General features: G+C 41.1%; 1 protein-coding gene across 1 annotated transcript in view; it reads right to left on the bottom strand.

The window, feature by feature from the left end:
• NALCN (sodium leak channel, non-selective) overlaps positions 1–21,767 on the bottom strand; it is a 690,956-nt gene that overhangs the window by 160,151 nt on the left and 509,038 nt on the right. The window contains 2 exon segments of the mRNA XM_030201343.1: positions 5,549–5,647; positions 5,732–5,852. Of these exon segments, the coding sequence (XP_030057203.1) occupies positions 5,549–5,647; positions 5,732–5,852 (220 nt within the window).

The raw sequence follows: 21,767 nt of genomic DNA, 5'->3' as shown, positions 1-21,767 counted from the left end.
GGAGCATCGGCCAGGCAGTGCCCTGAGCAATGTGGATGCTTTATCCCGAATGGGGGAGGAGGGTACAGAGCCTAGGGACCTGGAGAGGGGAAATCTCTTAAGGGGGGGGGGGGGTATGTGAAGAGGAGGACGAGGGGGTGGATAAAATGGAAGTGGAAGAGGAAGAAGTGAGGAGGGTCAAGAGAAAAGGGAGACAGAACAGAGCCTTGCCCTTGCTACTTCCCCAGAGAGAGAAAAGAAAAGGGTTTCTCCCCACGGGAAAATGGAGGGGGGAGAAAGACTACACTACCCAGCAGCCCCGGGGAAAACCCTGGTACAGAAACTATTTCCCCCAGCAGCCTCTAGGGGAGAACCTGGACAAGGCTAGGGAGTTGTCCCCAGATAGAAATCAGGAAAAGGAGGAACAGCTGAAAAGTGGGTGGGACGAGGAACCCATGGAGTGGCAAGAGGCTGAGGAGAGAGGAGAGCCTGGAGGAGCCAACGGACATAGCGCATGGGCTCAATCCTTGGGGAAAAAGCTGAGAAAGCAGGTGACCTCTTGGTATGGCAGCTGGGCTGAAAGGGGAAAGAAGGGTCATGTGGGAGGAGGGTCAGTGATATTGAAGGTGTGACCCAGAAAGGGTGGGACCCTTGCAAATCCCCAGTGAGAGTTCAAGCTGTTTTTTGAACTGTGGATTACTGAACTATTCAGAGTAAAAAGTGTGTTGTTTTGAGGAGGGATTATTGTTTCCCCCTGTGTGAACTGCTCACAGTGAAAGGAAGCTGTTTGTTTTTGAACTGTTTGCCAGTGCACCGGAAGAAGACCGGTAGCAGTGGTTTCCTTTTTGTGTGTGTTTTTGTTTTTACTGCAATCTGCAGAGGGGAGCACTGAGCTGCAGGACTGTTTAAGGTGGAACAAACTGAGTTTTGGGAGCAGTGAAGAATTTATGTTGTTTTTACCCTGCTGTGCTTATGCCCCTGAGAAGGGAAAACAGTGGGGCTTTGTTTAGATTCCTGTTTTGTTTGGAACTGCTGAACTGTGAACCCCAAGGAAATAAAAACTTGCTGATTTTCTTTTGGAGTCCTGATTACCTGAAGGCAGGCCCGGTGGATTACAATGGGGCTATGAGGCTGGGCATGAATACTCCCATCAGGTTTTTAAAGGGTAAATACTGGAGGCCTATGCCTCAGGTTTGCCAGGAGTTTGCCTGACTTATTACCAAATCTATAATATCTGCACTTATACACCCCACCATCATCTTCTGCATTCTAGAATGATGTAGAGAACTAAGGGCTACCTGGATGGTCAAGTAATGTTCCTTATGAGCCTCCATAGGGGCTTGAGCACAGACACTTCATCCTTATGCAGGGTTTTCTCTAAAATGATAATACTGGCATTACATTTTTTATTGTGCACACTAGTGTAGGCTATGATATCCACCTTGGTGGTCTTCCAAAATAAAACTGGGTTATCCTTATGTAGGTCACTATATGAACAAAATTCCTCCCACTTGGTTCATAGTAATTTTTGAAAATCAGCCCCCTGGGCCAAGTAGGAGCGAACGTGTCAGGATCACTCCCTCTGAAAATATGAATGTACAACAAGCTCCAATGCAATAGGCGCATGATCCGAGACCGCTATAGTTCCAATCCCAGCCCTGACCACTGCCGAAAAAGCAAAAGAGGAGAGCAGGAAATAGTCAATGTAGGAAAAGGAGCCATGAGCATGGGACAAATGAGTATAATCCCTAGTGTCAGGATGTAACAACCTCCACGGGTTTACCAAGTCCAAAGTCTGATACAAATTGCCTAACCCCCATTCCCGCTCCCCTAAAGACTCCTGTAGCAGAGCACAGCAGTCCATTAGCAGGTCTGCAACCAAATTAAAGTCACCAGCCACCAACAGAGTGCAGCCAATACATGGGGCACAAAAGTGCACCAAGTGCATATAAAATTGTGTGTTATACGCGTTAGGCCCATACAAAACTAACAAAATGAAGACATGACCTTGTAGGGGCAATTGAAGTACAAGGTAACAACCCTCCACGAATACGCTAAGGATTTTCTAAATACAATTTCTACTGTGCCATGCTGTCCCCCAGAGGAGGAGCTGAACACCTCCCCCACCCAAAAGCGCTAAGCTTAAGATGTTCCTTCTCTAAAAGTTTTGTCTTCTGAATGCAAGCCAAATCCGCCTTCATGCAGTTCAGTATGGTCAAAAGTTTTGAGCACTTAACCGTTGATGTTATACCTCCACATTCCAGGAGAAAATCCTTACTCCAAGTGACATTCAAAAAGGACATGTGAAACCCAATAAGTCCCAAGTTGTAATTCTCCACAATCAATCCCTGGAGCCCTTCCTCTCCAGTTCACACCCAGTCACTAAACAGTCATCCCTCCACACACCAAGCAGTATCCATCCACTCACATTCACAACATAATAAAACAGGCATACTATATAACAATGACATAGCCATAAACATTCTCAAATCCAGCTTGTCCCCATCCTTGACCCTTCCACCCTCCAAGGATACCCCATCTAAGTGAGAGTCTGTATGCCTGACTCCATGCTTCCAATGCCTGAATACTCCCACCTCATCAGTGAAAATATCCTTCAGTGGGCAAAAATTGGGCAAGCCAAAGTTGGCCCATCTGGGTTAAAGAACCCCAAATGACAGGATGGTGATTCCGAGAAATGTAGCGGCTGCATTTCTCAAGGGCCCCAGAGTTGCAGATGAAACATTCAAGGGCAAGCTCACACTTTTACAAATACATTCAGCCGCACTCCACTGATATAGGAAAGCCTCCAATCACTAAGTCCTTCGTGGCATAAGGGGTAAATGGTTTATAAATATCCTGGCCTCCTCCATGGATGTGAAGAAGACCTCGCTATCATGCCGAACCCTCAATTCCACGGAATAGAACAGAGTAAAAGTCATTTTGCAACTGCGCAGCACAGCACACACTGGTGCCATTTTCTTCCTACTTTGTGCTACTTGGGCCAAGTATTCATTAAACAAGAGCAATTTGTGTCCCTGATATTATCCATGCCTCCTATAGGCTTTCATAATGCTCTCTTTGTCAGACCAGTTGAGGTATTTCACAATCACAGGCCGTGCTCTTAATGACCTATCTGATCTGACCCGTTCACACGATGGGCCCGTTCACACACAATAGAAACTTGCACATTTTTCATAGTCTGCTGATCTGGGAGCCACAAGACAAATATATTGCACAGTTCAGAGTCTCTCACCTCCTTATGTAAACCCACTGATCATACATTAGGTACAGTTTTCATGGTCTTCAACGCTGGTGATGAGCTGTGCATTATCTGCGTGAAGCTGTACCATCTGTTCCTCCGTGCATGCCATGTGGTCTTCCTGAGCCAATATTCGGGCCTCCGTCTCATGCAGACGCTTGGCATATGAATCAAAATACTCCTGAATTTCCTCCAGCACCGTGTGAAGTTTATTTAATTTGTCTTCCAAGGTTGCAGCTACCAATGTAGAAATCTCTTTTGCCAGCGTGTCTGAGAGCTGGGCCGCAAGCTCGGTGAGGGGGGGACGTCATCTTAGGTGAGTCTGGCTTGTTCTTCTCCCACAGTGGATTAAGCGTTTTAGGTGCATCATTTCTGCGGCTTCCAGGCACCACCGCAAGTCACCCCACAAATGATCACCAACCTTACATGCTTCAATAAGCTGGATTTCACTCTGCCATCTCCTGATGAGCTCGATTTTTCTGTCAGATTACAAAAGTTGGGCCAAAGACCCAGCCACACGCAGCCACCTAGTTCCTCAGTATGGCAGAAGTCACACCATGCAAATGTATTATTAATTTATTTTAATAGTTATTGTATTACATTTCTTGTTTGTCCAGTTAATTAATTTTTCTTGTTTTTGGTGAAAAAGGGGTCTTAGTGATCAACATTATGAAGAGAGGAGGAAAAGGATAGAGAACAAGTGAAGGAATAGAGATTTAGAGGAAGAGGGGATCTCAGAGGAGGAAAACGGAAAGGAGACCTCAGGCAAGAGGGGCACAGATACAGTGAAAGAAGAAGAGTGAAAGAGAAGAAGAGGAAGTGAAGGAAGTGAAGAGAGATCATAGAGGGAGGAGGACAAAGAAGGGATCCTAGATCTTTTCCCTCACTCATGCACCTATGATCCCTTCATGTTATCCCTGATCCCCACCTCTGATTTTCTCATTCACACCTCAGAATACCTTCACTCCCCTCATAAGCACATAGTGCATAAGTATTGCCAAACTGGGACAGACCAAAGGTCCATCAAGCCCAGCATCCTGTTTCCAACAGTGGCCAGTCCAGGTCACAAATACCTGGCAAGATCCCCCAAAAAGTACAAAACATTTTTTGTTGCTTATCCCAGAGATATTTTCCCCAAGTCCAATTTAATAATGGTCTATGGACTTTTCCTTTAGGAAGCCGTCCAAACCTTTTTAAAACTCTGATAAGCTAACTGCCTTTACCACATTTTATGGCAACGAATTCCAGAGTTGAATTACACGTTGAGTGAAGAAAACATTTCTCCGATTCGTTTTAAATTTACTACTTTGTAGCTTCATCGCATGCCCCCTAGTCCTAGTATTTTTGGAAAGTGTAAACAGATGCTTCACATCTACCCATTCCACTCCACTCATTATTTTATAGACCTCTGTCATATCTCCCCTCAGCCGTCTTTTCTCCAAGCTGAAGAGCCCCAGCCACTTTAGCCTTTCCTCATAGGGAAGTCGTCCCATCCCATTTATCATTTTCGTCACCCTTCTCTGCACCTTTTCTAATTCCACTATATCTTTTTTGAGATGTGGCCACCAGAATTGAACGCTCATTCTTTCCTCATCTTCCTTTACCACCAATTCACTCATTCTCTTCCCGCTCTTCTGCACTTTCTCTGATCCCTTCAGTTACTCCTTCTTTGTCCTTCCATATCTCCTTTCATCCCTCACCTTCTTGCCTCATCACCCGACCCCAATCTTTTAAACTGCAGCTCCTCCACTCCCCTCAATCACTCTTTCCCCTAACTGCCCACACAATCCACAAATCCTCTGATTCTCCTAACTCAATTTTACTCCCACCCACTCACTCACTCTCTTTCCCTCCCTCTTTCTCTTGCCTCTGCTCATCCATTACTCTGTTGACCTCTCTCTGATCCCCTCACTTATGTATCCATCCCGGCCATTCCAGTTTGTTAAGAGGACAGAGACAGCATTGTGCCTCAGACCACATCCTCCTTTTCTGTTGACCACGGCCAGTGTCATGGTTTGAACCACACAGAACACCACAATGCTGCACAATTCAGAGCATGACACTGCTGGCAACAGAGGAAGAAGATGTAGACTGAAGAACTGAATTGTCACTGTTGGTGCAGGACTGGAAAGGGGGCACTTCAATCACTGCCGGTGTTCTAGCCCCTAGCCTCCCATGGAAGTTTTCTACAAAGGACTGAATTTTGATACTTTTTACTATTATTATGGAACTTCATTGTCTAAATCTAACACAGTGCCATGGATATATTTCTAAGCGCAGAAGTAATAGGTATAAAATCAGAATCCTTACCTTGTTTTCATTGAAATTTGCAATGACAACACCAACAAAAAGGGTCAATCCAATCATGCATCCAAGGAATACAAACACATGGATATAGATTCCATGGATCTACACAAACAGATAATGCATTGTTAATCAAACCTGAAGAAATTATTTCAGGAGGTGAATAAAAGGTTTCATGTGCATGCTTACCGGTCCCACACGATGAATGATAACATCTCTGACTTCCACCCAACCTTTTAAGGAAAGGACTTCAAAGAGCGCCAACATAGCATTTCCCACATTGTCAAAGTTGAAGTTCCGAGGATTTGCCCTATTGTAAAGTAAAATACTGCATCGTGAGTTTCATCAGTTAACGTCTGAGAACTGCTCGGTTACAAAATAGCACAGATCCAAGATCTTAGGGCCTCATTTATAAATCACATCTGTCACATGTTTTCTTCAGTGAATTCCAAGTCATTGTGTAATTCCATAAAGTAGGTTCTAACATGTATGCACCAATTACTTGCGTAAATGATTAGAATGCTAGCATATACACTTGTTTGTGTGAACATACTCATGTAAATGCTGAAAATCTGCCTAAGTGCTAGTCTTTAAATACACATATCTTATGTCGCGCACATTTTAAAGGTGTGTGTACACATCATCAGAGTCTGGCCAGAACATGGGCGGAACTCCCACTTAGCCACAAAACTTATAGAATACTCCAGAAGTTAGGCACAAGCACTTATACCAGCTCTAGGGCCGGCATAAATGCTCATGCCTAACTGCATACATGGGTACAAGATATAGGCATAATTTAGGCACCTATATATAGGTTCACAGTTATAGAATTACCCCCAAAGAGGTAAACTCATTCACTTTAAATCACGTCTCCTTTATGCACTGCGACATTTGATTCAAATTATGCTCCAGGTATTTCCAAAACAAAATAAGGAAGATCTTCAAGAAAGATCAAAATTTTTTCTTAATATTTCTAACTGAAATCCCCTAAAGAGAGGGGGTTTTGAGACACAGGAGAGGAAGAAATCTCTGGCCAAAGTGATTTTGAAAGGCAGATTTATTCTCTCTGGCTGAGGTGAATTGTTTGAGAAAGAGAGCTTTCTGACATATTCTGTGCTGCTCATAGCAGCGCTCTGGGAAAAAAAAACAATTTATACATTCAGGTGAAAATTCTATAAATGGTGCCTTAAAAATCGGTGCCACAAAACCACGTGGTTAGCGTGAGTCTATAAACTACGCCTAAAGTTAGGTGTAGTATATAGAATACGCTCACTTGCCGATCTTGCACCTAAAATTTAGGTACACCCATTTAGGCCTCCTAAAACCAGGATTAAAAACCTGTGCCTAAGTTAGGCACAGATCGGGTGTATTTTATAATAGTGCGCATAATTTTTTGAAATGCCCACAACCCACCCATTCCACGCCATAGCCATGCTCCCTTTTTGACTATGCGCATTAGAATTTACGCGCACTGTGTTATAGAATATGCTTAGAAAGTTGTGCATGTAAATTCTAACTAAAGCCAGTGTTGCTAATTGGTTGTTAAATATCAATTATTGGCACTGATTGGCTTGTTAATTAAGTTGTGTGTGCAATTTATATGAACAGCACAATATGTAAATCACTCACTGGGAGAAAAGGCAGACAAATGATTCCACATTTACACATTTGGGGGGATTATCCATTAAAGTTGATAAAGTTGTGGTTAATAATGCACACACATTAAGTAAAGGTAACTGAAGCTGGTTAGGTGTTCAGGGAAAACTCCTCACCAGAATATGACCTCTCTGGGTTTTAGACCCCTCAGTCATTCAATAATATTGAGATTCTATACAGGATCTCTGGTCTCTTGACCCTCTGGCTGAGAGGGGTGGTTCCCTTCTATTGGAGAAAACCTGGAACTGCAGCTCACAGGCTCTAAAGGGCTGGAATCATAGAGCGCTAGACTCACAAAAAAGCTGAGCTGTGAACCTGGCAGGGAAGGGGCCTTTGGAGACTCCTCCTGAAGATAGCAGACGGCTCATCAGGAAGAAGCGGAAGACCTCTATGGGCACAATCGGTGCCCAAAGACCAGCAGCAGAGAGGCTCCTGGGAGAAAGAACAATTAGGTGTCCAAAGCCCAGCAATAGGGAGGCTCCTGGGAGAGAAAGAGGATCCTAGGAACACAATTGGCGCTTGAAGCCTGGCGGAGGCTGTAGAGCAAGCTAAAGAAATGAAGGCGAGACACAAGCCCAGGTGCAGGACTAGGCTGTGGTTTATGTTTCCTGTGACACAAGAGTCACAATCTTTGAGCTGAAAAAGCAAGTGCTGCTGAAAAGGCATTTTTACAGAGCCAGCTTGAACAGGTTTTGAGGAGACGGCTAGCAAAGGAAGCACGTATGGGAAACACGTATGAGGAAATCAAGTAACAATTTTAGTATATAAATAAGTGCATAGTGCTAGAATTCAAGCATTGCGTGTCTGGATTCCTTGATTAGTGAGTAGTAAATGCAGTGCTCCCTCAAGAACCTTCACATATTTGCTTCTTGAGCCTTTATTAATTCCTTCTTCATTTCTGTAACCTTTGAAATCACTGAATAAATCTTGCTTGATTTGATTAATTACATTTTTTGTAGATCCCATTTATTTCAGGTTTGCGAGCCTAGGGTCTCAGAAGGCTTTGTCCACCTTAGACCCTCAACAAGGTTCCTGAGAGTACACCTGGATTTGGTACACCCATCTATCATTAAAGCATTGAAAGAACCAGAGATAGTTAATAAATCCTTGCAGAAAGGCATTATGCTGGTGTCTCTGAAGATCGCTTTGGTTTGGCTGTTTATAAAAAAATAAAACATCCGATTATAATGTGATTGATAATTATAGATCCAAAAAGCATGCCGGGAGAACAGCACCAAAGTGGAGGAACAAAGACACCACTACAGAAAGTCACAAGAGAAAACAAGGGAGTAAGGTGTCTGATGGCACTTCCAACTCAAAGAACAAACAAAAGGAGTCAAGTCCAGTCCAATCCAATCTGGTTTATTGTAATAAAAAACAGCTCTAAGACTCGGCACAGCGTGGTGTTTCAGCGTTTCCGTCTGCATCAGGAATCTATAAAAACATGTACATATATATCTATAAAAGTATTACACATCAAATGAACATGTATAAAAAGACATACTTATATATATGATATGATATGATATGATATGACACAGCGCTTATATCCTGCTAAATCCCAAACCAGATGGTGGTTCAAAACGGGTTACAGACTAATCACATATTAAACCAGAAGAAGAAGAAACACAATAAATTCTACAGAATTCAGGTGTAATATTTCCTAAACAAGTATGCTTTAAAATTCTTACAAAAAACTGTGTAAGAGGTAACAGACTGCAGGTCCTCAGGTAATGAGAGCCAAAATTGAACAGCTTGGTAACAAAAGATTTTTCTAGAATTTTCTTATACTTAATAGCAACAAATGAAGGAAAGAATAAGAAAAAAGGATCTCTTGTTCTTGAGGATCTCTTAAAAGGAAAGATCACCAAGTTTAACAGATATTCTGGACCGATTTCATTAAACATTTTAAATACCAAACAGGCTAGTTTAAATGAGATGTGGGCTTGTACAGGTAACCAGTGTAGAGAAATCAGGGTTGAAGTGATACTACTGTGCTTCTTTAAATGGAATATAAGTCTGGAAGCTACAGTGTTCTGTAGGATCTGCAATTTAGTTTGCAATTTAACAGTGATAGACGAATACAGACTGTTATAGTAATCTAAGTGAGATAGAGCAAGAGCCTCAAGTAATACAGCAAAATGTTTTCTGTCAAAATAAGACAAACATTATGCAAACAATCCAAATTTAAAGAACACTGACTTAACAATAAGACTAACTTGTGGTTCAAAAGAAAGAGTAGAGTCTAGGATAAAACCAAGTACCTCAACAGTTCTTTGGAGATTTTAAGTGTTTCAGGAATTGACTTAGTTACAGTATTTATCCATAATAATTTTGTCTTGTTCTTATTTCATTTAAAACCATGAATTATTTGGTGATGTTCAATGAGTGAGATGCAGGAGGCAATCTTCGACACAATAGTAAGATGTTCGTCAGATTTTGGGACTAAAATAAACATATTATCTGAATAGGAATAAAACTGTACTTTCAAGGCAGAAAAACCTCACTCAAAGCAAGATTTTATATATATATATATATATATAATATTTTTGTTACATTTGTACCCCGCGCTTTCCCACTCATGGCAGGCTATATACTAAATAAGATAAGAGAGAGAGGGCCGCTGGGGGGGGGGGGGGGGGGCAGGGGGGCAAACTTTCCTGGGCCCGGTACCGGCAATCTTCTTCCTGTTGCTTCCGGGTCTATCCTCTCCTGCTCCTGTGTGCCGCCCAGGACCCGGATGATTATATTAACACGATATCATGTTAATGCAATCATTCAGGTCCTGAGTCCCAGCGCACAGGAACACTAGAGCAGGAGAGGACTGAGTGAGGGAGTAGCACAGCAGTGATTCAGAGACAGAAAGGTGCAGGGGCGGAGGGTGCACGGTGGCGGCCCGGGCGGGGGGGGGGAGTGCTCGCGGCAATCCAGTCCTGCCCCAGGCCCAGCTGCGTCTCTTGGTGGCCCTGAGGGGAAAGGGGTGAACCCTGGGGAGCCCCAAAGGGAGAAATCCAGCTCTCAGTTAAAACCTCCCTCATTTTAAGAGTATAAAGTCTGTTCAGTAAAAAGTCTGAGAACCATGACAAGACCTTGCCAGTAATTCCTAGCGAGCTCGATTTGAGGAGAAGAATTGTATGATCTACCATGTCAAAGCAGCTGTCAGATCAAATTGCAGTAGAAAGACACAATTCCTTTCGTCAGCAAAGCTTTAGCATCTGAGACCAGTGCTAACAAGGCTGACTCTATACTATGAAAGGCCCTGAAACCAAATTGTTTAGTTCCCTAAAAATTGACATACCTGCTCTGCAACTACAGCTTCCGACATTTTAGATAAAAGTGGCTTGACGGTTTGATGGCTGACTCGGACCTAAAGCAGTATTTTTCAAGATGAGGATAAGAATTATCTCTCCCATATTCGCTAGACATTGATCTAATTCAAAAAGTCTATTTAAGAATATAGTAATCCAAATTATAAGGTACGCCAGACAGCCATCAAGCAACCAAGATGATTTTGAAAGTCTAACCAATAAAGAATTAATCTTATCTGGTCCAATATTGGAAAAAGTAGACTAAATTCTATCTGCAGGAGCTGCCAGCTCATCTGTCAAGTAGTTTGCTAAGGAAGAGGCAGAAGGACCAGAATGCTGGTTATACAAATCATCACAATTAACATAAAGATCCCTAAGAATATTTAAAAAATGTTTTCTTTTCTATTTCAATTATTTTCAACTTTTCTTCCTTTTCCTCAGCAACAAATACTTTAGCATATTCTTTTCCTTTTTTCTGTCCCCTTCTGCTTTTTTCTTCTTTCTTCTGTCTCTCCTTCCTATTACTTCCTCTACCTCTTTCTCCTATATAATCATTCTGGATTCCTTTCTTCCCTGGATCTTTCCTCACCCAAACCAAGGTCCCCTTCCACTTCCTTCTATCTCTAGTCATCTCTCTCCACCTCACCCTTACTTCACCTTCTGTCCCACACCCTCCTTGGCCCTTACTTCCACCCTCCTTCTATGTTGCGCTCTCTCCCCAATACAGCTTCCTTAATTCTCTATTTGGGATGACAGTCATAGGAATGACAGTTAAAAAATCAATATAATATGTTTGCACAGAAAATAATGATGTTTCTAAACAGATAAAAATATATGATACAGAGCATCAAAAGCAATTAAAACGATAATAAAACATATATTTATATTGATATTAAAAGTGAAGGATCCACCACAAACTGAGGGGCACTTTTACAAAGGTGCAATAGACTCTTCGCACGTGCCAAAACGAGACTACCACCAGGCTAGCGCGCCCCCCTGGCCATAATTTTGGATTTGGTTTGTGCCCATACCACCAGGACAAATTATTTTTTAATTTCCTACCGTGCGTGGCATTTCCAGCATTAATTGGCAGTTGGCACGCAGTGACCAGTCACCATGCATTTAGCATGTGAGTGCCTACCGTTAGATCAATAGGTGGCATTAAGGGCTCAGGCTGTAAATAGGCACGCGCTAGTTTCAATTTTACCACAGACCCTTTCCTCGGCCCATTGGAAAAAAAGCCCTTGTTCCTAGATGTGGTAAAAACTGGCCCAGCATGCACCAAAAACATTTGCCCACACTACCACGGGCCACTTTATGGCTGCAGCTTAGTAAAAGGACCCCTAGGCGCACTTTACAGAATACAGGGGAATACGTCTAACTTCAGATGTTAAAGACAATAACAGTGTTTCTATTAAATGGTAAAAAAACGTGCTGAGAACTAAGCAAAAGGTTATATTTATCAGTTTAATTTGATAATTGAGAACCCACTACAAACTCAAACAACTTTGCGAGAAATAGAATATTTGCTATAGGTCTAAAGTTAGACTGAAGTTAAGTTCCCACCAAGCTGTTTAGCTATGGGAGTAAGAACAATATTCCCAGAATCTTGAGGGAACCAGTTCAGTCTTAATGCAGTATTAACAAGCAGAACAAGCCATGTTAATAACTCAATAGGAGGATCTCTTAATAGATTAGAAGGAATAAGGTCTAATGGAAAACCCAATCTAGACAGCTTATTTACTAAAGGACATATGAAAGATGAAGATACAGGCTCAAAGGTAGATCACTATCTATCTAACGGCATATCTGCAAGAGCCACTTTATCAATATTTAGCTTAACATGATAATTAGGTTCCAGTGAGGTCTGGAATGACTGATAAATATTATATACTTTAGAGGCAAAATAACTAGCCAGGGCCTCTGCAGAAGGCTGTGCTGAAATGGAAGCATTTGACACCAATAAATTTTCTTGTAGCAAGCCAAATAACTTCCTAAATTAGGTCTTTCAATCCCTACCTGCTTAGAATAGTATGTTCTTTTAGCTAAATTTAAACCTTTTTTATAGTCAACCCGAGTAATCTTCCAACAATTCCTCTCTACTTCAGTTTTAGATTTTCTCCAACTATGCTCTAACCTTCAGCACTTTTCTTGAACTCTAAAAGCTCATTAGAGAACCAAGGAGGTTTCAGCCTTCTTGTAGCTTTGATTGCACATTCAGGAGCCATTTCATCTAATATTCTTTGATTTGAGTGTACTTCTGGTGTTTCCAACTGAGGAATAACCCTGGCCAATAGTTTGCACTATCAACCTTTCCCCTTTCGAACCTATTATTTTTAAAACAGTTATACTTGTCAGAAGTAGTAATATTCAGTATAAAATTACAACACAAATGATCAGACCAAATCACAGATTCCCAGTTACAAAAAGTTATCAGAAATTAATCATTTCCAGAAAGAAAATCCAAAGTGTGACCTTTCTCATGAGTTGGAACCATTAGCAACTTAGAAAACTGTAAAGTCTGTAAAAATTCCAAAAACTCACATGTATTATTGTCCTTGCTATCCTCAATTACCCAGTATTACCCAGAAAATCTTGCACTAGCTTCTACAATCTGAATATAAAGCACAGAGGATATTAAAGACCAAGTTCCTGGCAGTCTATAAACAACGAGTAACCCAATTATATTCACAGAATTAGAAGCAGCTAATTGGCATAACACCATTTCTAAGCTTAGGGACCTATAAGATGAAATAATAGTCAAAGGCAAAACATTCTTATAAACCACTGCAATATCACCACCCTTTTTGGTTTCACAATGAGAATAGGCTACTGAATAACCGGGTGGCCATAAATTTACAATTGGGGTAGAATAATCTGAAAGCCAAGTTTCAACTATAAAAGTCAAACCCAGATCAGACCCACCAATTAAATCTCTTACCAGATCAGCTTTATTACAAACCAATCTATCAAGGAATTGGTAAGTTTGGTTCAAGAATAACAGCTGAACTACCAATAGAGATTGGTCTTAAAACTTGTTCCCTTCGCTTAGCCAACTTTTTCCTTGAGGACACCCCATGGCTGTGAATCACAGCAATACATTGCCTCATTGTCATGGAACAATCAACTAAATATCCAGGCCACCTGACAGTCTTCCAGTAGATACAGTGGGGGAAATAAGTATTTGATCCCTTGCTGATTTTGTAAGTTTGCCCACTGACAAAGGCATGAGCAGCCCATAATTGAAGGGTAGGTTATTGGTAACAGTGAGAGATAGCACATCACAAATTAAATCCGGAAAATCACATTGTGGAAAGTATATGAATTTATTTGCATTCTGCAGAGGGAAATAAGTATTTAATCCCTCTGGCAAACAAGACCTAATACTTGGTGGCAAAACCCTTGTTGGCAAGCACAGCGGTCAGACGTCTTCTGTAGTTGATGATGAGGTTTGCACACATGTCAGGAGGAATTTTGGTCCACTCCTCTTTGCAGATCATCTCTAAATCATTAAGAGTTCTGGGCTGTCGCTTGGCAACTCGCAGCTTCAGCTCCCTCCATAAGTTTTCAATGGGATTAAGGTCTGGTGACTGGCTAGGCCACTCCATGACCCTAATGTGCTTCTTCCTGAGCCACTCCTTTGTTGCCTTGGCTGTATGTTTTGGGTCATTGTCGTGCTGGAAGACCCAGCCACGACCCATTTTTAAGGCCCTGGCGGAGGGAAGGAGGTTGTCACTCAGAATTGTACGGTACATGGCCCCATCCATTCTCCCATTGATGCGGTGAAGTAGTCCTGTGCCCTTAGCAGAGAAACACCCCCAAAACATAACATTTCCACCTCCATGCTTGACAGTGGGGACGGTGTTCTTTGGGTCATAGGCAGCATTTCTCTTCCTCCAAACACGGCGAGTTGAGTTCATGCCAAAGAGCTCAATTTTTGTCTCATCTGACCACAGCACCTTCTCCCAATCACTCTCGGCATCATCCAGGTGTTCACTGGCAAACTTCAGACGGGCCGTCACATGTGCCTTCCGGAGCAGGGGGACCTTGCGGGCACTGCAGGATTGCAATCCGTTATGTCGTAATGTGTTACCAATGGTTTTCGTGGTGACAGTGGTCCCAGCTGCCTTGAGATCATTGACAAGTTCCCCCCTTGTAGTTGTAGGCTGATTTCTAACCTTCCTCATGATCAAGGATACCCCACGAGGTGAGATTTTGCGTGGAGCCCCAGATCTTTGTCGATTGACAGTCATTTTGTACTTCTTCCATTTTCTTACTATGGCACCAACAGTTGTCTCCTTCTCGCCCAGCGTCTTACTGATGGTTTTGTAGCCCATTCCAGCCTTGTGCAGGTGTATGATCTTGTCCCTGACATCCTTAGACAGCTCCTTGCTCTTGGCCATTTTGTAGAGGTTAGAGTCTGACTGATTCACTGAGTCTGTGGACAGGTGTCTTTCATACAGGTGACCATTGCCGACAGCTGTCTGTCATGCAGGTAACGAGTTGATTTGGAGCATCTACCTGGTCTGTAGGGGCCAGATCTCTTACTGGTTGGTGGGGGATCAAATACTTATTTCCCTCTGCAGAATGCAAATAAATTCATATACTTTCCACAATGTGATTTTCCGGATTTAATTTGTGATGTGCTATCTCTCACTGTTACCAATAACCTACCCTTCAATTATGGGCTGCTCATGTCTTTGTCAGTGGGCAAACTTACAAAATCAGCAAGGGATCAAATACTTATTTCCCCCACTGTATAACTGGAATACAAGTAGATACTGACTCTATTTCAGCTATACTAGATCCTGTGACCGTCAGGATACCTAGAATTAAAAAAACAAAACCATGCCATTTTTATTCTAATTTGCATTAAAAGAATTAAAAATTATTAAAAATACTAAAACCTAAAGAGAGAGAGAGACCTCAACTCAATCTAACTTACTGGGATCCCCAAGAGCAAATTCGTAGAATAACTACTATCAAATCATCTAGAACCAATCCTGGCTAAGTTTCACTCACTCTTCATAAATAGTTATTCAAACTACTGAACATACACACATAAAACAATCTCAATATTAACCCACATGATAAAATTGATAAAATATCACCAGTAATGATTCAAACAATTTCGCAATTATCAGCTACTATACTCCTCAAAACCATCAATTGCTATTCAACCTGCCCAAGGTCTCAATCTTGGCACCTCACCAAGGTGCCACGCAGAGGTGTGTGCCTTTGGCTTGCGCCTTAGGCTGCATGCCAAGCGGTGGCATGCCGCTAACCGCTCCGATGATATAGGGAGAGCGTCTGATGTCACGGAGCTTGGCAGAGCAGCCTCCCATGCCTAGTGCCGCGGTAGGAAGCAAGAATATATAACAAATTCAATTGTAGTCCAGAAAACTGATCTGAGGATCACAGCACAGTTCAGGCAAATGAAGCACACATAGGGGCACTTTTGGATGGTAACTTAAACTTCTCTGGCCATTCCAATGAAATTATGTGGCAATAGAGACTTGAAAGATATCGACTGAAAGAAAAATCCATGTTTCTACAATCTTACAAGAACTAAACAGACAGTCGTAAAAGCTCTTGCCAACAACTACAGGATTGTGATCAAGCCAGCGGACAAGGGAGGCGGCATCATCATCCTCAGTCGTGATGATTACATTAAAATGGTGCAGAGACAACTAGAAGACAGACAGTACTATGCTCCAATATAAACAGATCCAACTCCAGCCATACAAAAAGAAATTGCAGAACTCATGAATATCGCACACAAAGCAGGCTTCCTGACTTCAAAGGAAAGTCTGTTTTCACAGGTACAAAACCTGGCTGTCCCCACATTGTATATTTTGCCCAAAATTCACAAATCTGTCACCAATCCATCAGGCAGACCCGTAATCTCAGGCAAGGATTTTTAATGACTTTTTTCCTGTGCACTTATGTACCATTGATTCCCTCATATATCAAGGACACTATGCATATGGTTAATCTATTGCAACAGTTTGACGGAGACTTGACTGGTACTATACTAGTCACTCTAGACATTGACACACTCTACACTAACATCCTACAGCTGGAGGCACTGCTTATCGTAGAGAAAAACTTAAGGGAAGGGCTGCACTCACCATAGGCGTATCCCTAATCATTCTATTGTCACACTCGTCAGCATCGCCTTGACCAACAATGACTTTTGCTTTCAAAATCATTTTTACCGGCAGATCAAAGGAACTGTGATGGGGGCCTCAATGGCTCCTTATCTTGCCAATCTGTATGTAGCTAATTTTGAATGACCTTCCTAGATGATCACCCTTTTAAAGAAAACATCCAACTATATTTAAGATATATAGATGATATATTTATACTATGAAAAGGTGAAGTGACTGTATTAAATGCTTTTTTCGCCTGGATGAACACCAGAGATATAAATTTGAAATTTAAGATCCAATACAATTTGCAAGAAATTAGTTTCCTCGATCTCACCATCAAGAAAGACACTAATCAGCTGACCACTTCAAGATACAGGAATCCCACAGATCGAAATGTGTTTCTACATTTTACCAGTTATCATTATCATAATCTCAAGAAAAACTCACCCCTCTTCCAGTTCCTCAGACTGAGAAGAATTTGTGCTAATTTTGAGGATTTTGAAAGACAGGCTGCTGCCATGCCCCATCGATTCCACAGCAGAGGATAACCAACTAGACATGTATTCATGGAATACAGAAGAGCAAGGTTAGTGGATTGGGGTGATTTACTTACCACCAACAGGGAGAAATCTGTTCCAGATATAGTATGCACCTTAAGCTTCTCATATCTAGTCAGGTTTTTGTTCTCTTTGTAGGATTCATTCTATTTGTTCTTACTTCGATTTTGCCTCTTTACACACTCTGGTGCATGCATTTATTATTTCTAAACTTGACTATTGTAACTCTATTCTTGCTGGTCTTCCTATTTCTCAATTAAAAAGACTTAGAACAATTCATAACTCCGTTGCCCGTTTTCTTTGTAGAGCCAAATGCTTTGATCATGTCAGTCTTTTGTTTTTTTGGCTTCAATGATTGCCCTTTCCTTATCTGTCTTCTCTGGTTCACAAAACTCATCACAGTGGTCTTCCTTCTTTTCTTTCTTCTGTGATTATCCTTTACACTCCTTCAAGATCTTTACGTTCTTTGGACTTTTACCGCCTAGTTCTTCCAGCACCCAAACTAGCTCATCTTGAATCCACAAAACACACTGCATTTTATTTTCTTGATCCAAAGCCCTGGAATGACATAGCACCCTCTATTCATTCTGAACCTTCTTTTAAGAAATAGATCTTTACATAAATCCCATTATTTTTCTGTTCTGTTGCATTTGTATTATCTCAGTGCTGATTTTTCCTGACTAGGGGTTTTTAACCATGTTTATTTAATTGTTATTTATGTATGCTATTGGTTCCAGGGTTGTTCTTTCCTATCACAATGGAATTCTTTTCTATCTTTGTTTTTAATGGAGCTTTTTTTTTGTTTTTTTGTAAACTGCCCTGACCTGTTTGTCCAGAAAGGGTGGTATAACAAATTTTAATAAACATAAACATCACATTCAATAATCAATTCTTAGACATGGGCACATCCTTGAAGGGTATGAGTGCTTCAAAAATAAAATCTAGTGGTAGTTTACTCAAGGGAGAGAAACTTGAAAGAGAAGATGGTGCCCTCTGTGTTGCCTGCATTGTCTTCTACATCTGTAAAGAACCAAGACTTTGGACACAATAAGTGTGGTGCCTGTAGCATATGCAAACATGCATTAGCAATAGATAACCTTTGTCTATCCTTAGACCAATAAGACCTTCACATTGAGTCACTCTTCTGATTGTAATACTTCCCAAACTTTGTACATCATCTAATGTCCCTGCTCTCTGCTATATGTAGGTATAATGAAAAGAATTATCAAAACACAAATCATCAAGCGACCATAGAGTGAGCACCATTAGTTAGTCACTGGAACCAGGCAGGTCATTCCATGGATGACCTTAAATTTTTTGTCTTTAAGATTTTTCATTCTACATGGAGAAGAGGTGATATGGATAATTTGTTTCTTCGTGAAGAGCAAAGACTTATTTGGGCATACCCCTTCTGCATCTACCTGTACCAATTGGTCCCCCCGTCATGCTATGCAAAAGGTCAATCAAAACTATATCACCCACATTCATTCTTTCTTTCTTTTTTATTTACACAGAATAAGCAAACTTCTTTGGAAACACCTTCCCGTATCCATTTGCACCCTGTGGTCTATTTGTCATGTCATATAATTATCAAACTGTGCTACCCATATGTATATTTCACATTTCTTGCAGATACATGTACAACTTTTCCTTTGTACTCATCTAATTTATGTTTCTGGTTGTTTTTTTTTTGGGCTCCATCTGGTTTCGACTTCAGAGCTCAGTTTTGAGATACATATATTCTTTACAATACATGCATAAATATGTAAGCCTCGCCCCCCCAGGAGCCAACCACACCTTACCTTTACTTTATTCTTTGTAGTCAATGACCTTTACCTCAGGTGTGGCTTTCTTCTGGAGGGCAGTCTTACATAAATTATAGGGAAATTAAGGAAGGAGAATGGGTTGAGGAATGAGGAAAGTTCAGGGAAGGAATGGGGTAAATTTTACTTTTCTTAAAAAAAAAACTTTAAACACCGAGTTATAAGCAAATGTTTTTATATTTTTCTTATAGTACCCTGACTGGATCCAGTTTGCAAAACTGTATGGCAAACAAGAGAAAGCAAGTGCAAACAAAAAAAAATTGATCAGATAAGTAATATTTTTACACTAACAACTTTTTAATCAAAATTTTTAATGTTGTCAACATACTGTCTAAACTAGAAATGATTATTTGTGTCACCTTTTTGTCTTTCAGAATTATTTACATCGGGAACTTAGCTTATCAAGGTAAGTATTATTTTGTGTTTGAATTGTTAGTCCATACATTTAAATGTACATCTGTCACCTCACTTTCTTCTTTTTGGGTCCATCTTGTTATTCTTCATTTTTTCTTCTTTCTTTAGTTGGAGCTCTTAGATGTTGTTCCCAGGTTTCTCCGTTCAGGAACCCCTACTGCCTGACTTTAACAAATCAACAAGGCAATACCTTAAAGCTATACTAGAACTATCATAAGAAATTTTTATTATGTCCCTATGCTAAGAAAACAAACAGTTAATTCAAGAGTCTCTTCTGACCCTCCCCACAAATATATCCTCTTATAACAGTCATGTACTCACAAGGCACCAGTTACAGACTACCAGCTCAGAGCAGGCTTTTGTTATATACCTTTTCATGTGAAAGAGAAAAAGTGATAATTTTCACATTTATGCTATCTGCCACCTTATTCATCAATTTATTTTAAACAGGAGCATATTAGAAGCAAAATCTCAAATATCATACACTGCCAACTTTTACTGAGTTCTCAATGATAGTGTAAACAACTCTTGATGCTAAAGTCAGAACAGTTTTTAAAAAAATCTATAGCACCTGCCAACTCTCTACTTTCCCAGCCAGGGCTGTCTATTATGTAGTATAAAAGTAACACATTTCTACATTCCAATTCTCTATTACTAAAGATGCTAACATTTAAATTTAAATGCACATGTATCCAGAACAGTATTATACAGCACTACTGCTGCTGCTTTTCATAATCAATGACAGTGTTCATTTTCTGTACTTTAAAACACAGTCTTTCCTTCAATGACAAGATGCTTTAAATACTCAAACTAAAACAGCCAGTGCTGGTCTCTTTTTCTTCTAGAAACAATTTGAATGCAGTTCTTGTTAAAATGTCCCTAAATCTCTCAGGGAAATTTATCTCTGCCACCTGGGACTCTAGGCTACCTCTCAGATGGCTCTTTCCTCAAATTGGGCCCAAATATAAAGAGAGTTTGCTTTCAGAAAATTATTTACCAGACACTAAATCAATCACTCCTGTCCCTGAAGCCAAATGTCGCTGCAGGCTTCACAACTTAACTACTTCAGGCACTCTTGAATGATAATATCAGAATTCCTTTAAAATTAAGTTAAAATTCAATTCTCTCACACAGCACTCAATCATACACATTACTTTGACAAGAAATCTGACAGAAACCTGATTGCAGCTCTGTCAAAGTTCTGGGCACATGCTGCATTTTAAACCCTTTCACCATCCTAATACAACCATTTCAGAAACTTTCTATCCAATGGAAATAATAAAGCAACAGTTTCTTTACCTTAGAAATAAGTTTTTCACTGCAGCACTCTCCTTATATCCAGTGCTTGAGCCAGCAGCCACAGGAGCCCTCTCAAACTGGCTCCCGATGCCATTTCCATGGCACCTCCAATCTGATGCCTGCACCCGTCTAATCCTGGTGTATAGTGCATCTAGCTCCAAAATCCACAAAAGACTCTTCTTAACACTCCCTGACTCTCCTCAGCACAAACCGACACCACAGATTCCCATCAGAACTGGCCCAGCACTTCAAATCGGGTCAGCTCCAGAGTAGGCCTGAACTTAGGTGTCACCATGCAAAATAGCACATGCGCAGAAACACTACAAGCAGATTCAGCACTGCCTGCTCTCTCTGCCTGCCCCCCTACAGCCGCCACACATGCAGAAGACCCGTGAACGTGCACCAGCGCACACACTCTCTCTCTCTCCCCACGTGCAGCAGGGCATCCTGTCACCGCGGCACTCATGGCAACATTCTAGCCCGGACCTGCCCCTGTCACAGCCTCAATCCAGCACCAGCCCCAGACCACTGGTATTATAAATTAAATCCACTGGACTGGGTTGCATATGTATTAGACTTTTTTAATTTTATCTTTCATGACATTGTTGTATTTTAAAGCTTTTTTATGCAAACTGTTTAGCGTCTCTTTTTGTCTATTTTTCCCATCAGACTTTTAATGTTCCTTATGCACACTGTTTTTCCATGCACATATGCACTTTTTTAAAACTCCCTTGGTGACATCCACGATATCGCAGCAATTAAATGCCCTTATGTACACATGGTATTTGAGTTCTTTCAGTTTGTTTCAATGGCACTGATGATCTTACACACTGTCACAGCACCGCTGTATTTTTCAGCTGCTTCCCATTTCTCTGCCTCTAGTCTCAGTAGATCTTCGTGTATAGTGAAGATACTTACCTTTAGCAGGTATTCTCTGAAGACAGCAGGCCTTATATTCTCACACAAGGGTAACACGGGGTTTACGTTGCCTGTCCAGAGCTTCTAACAAGCTTAAA

Source organism: Microcaecilia unicolor, chromosome 4, assembly GCF_901765095.1.
Source record: "Microcaecilia unicolor chromosome 4, aMicUni1.1, whole genome shotgun sequence".
Taxonomy (NCBI): domain Eukaryota; kingdom Metazoa; phylum Chordata; class Amphibia; order Gymnophiona; family Siphonopidae; genus Microcaecilia; species Microcaecilia unicolor.
This window is presented reverse-complemented; position numbering and strand designations above follow the sequence as displayed.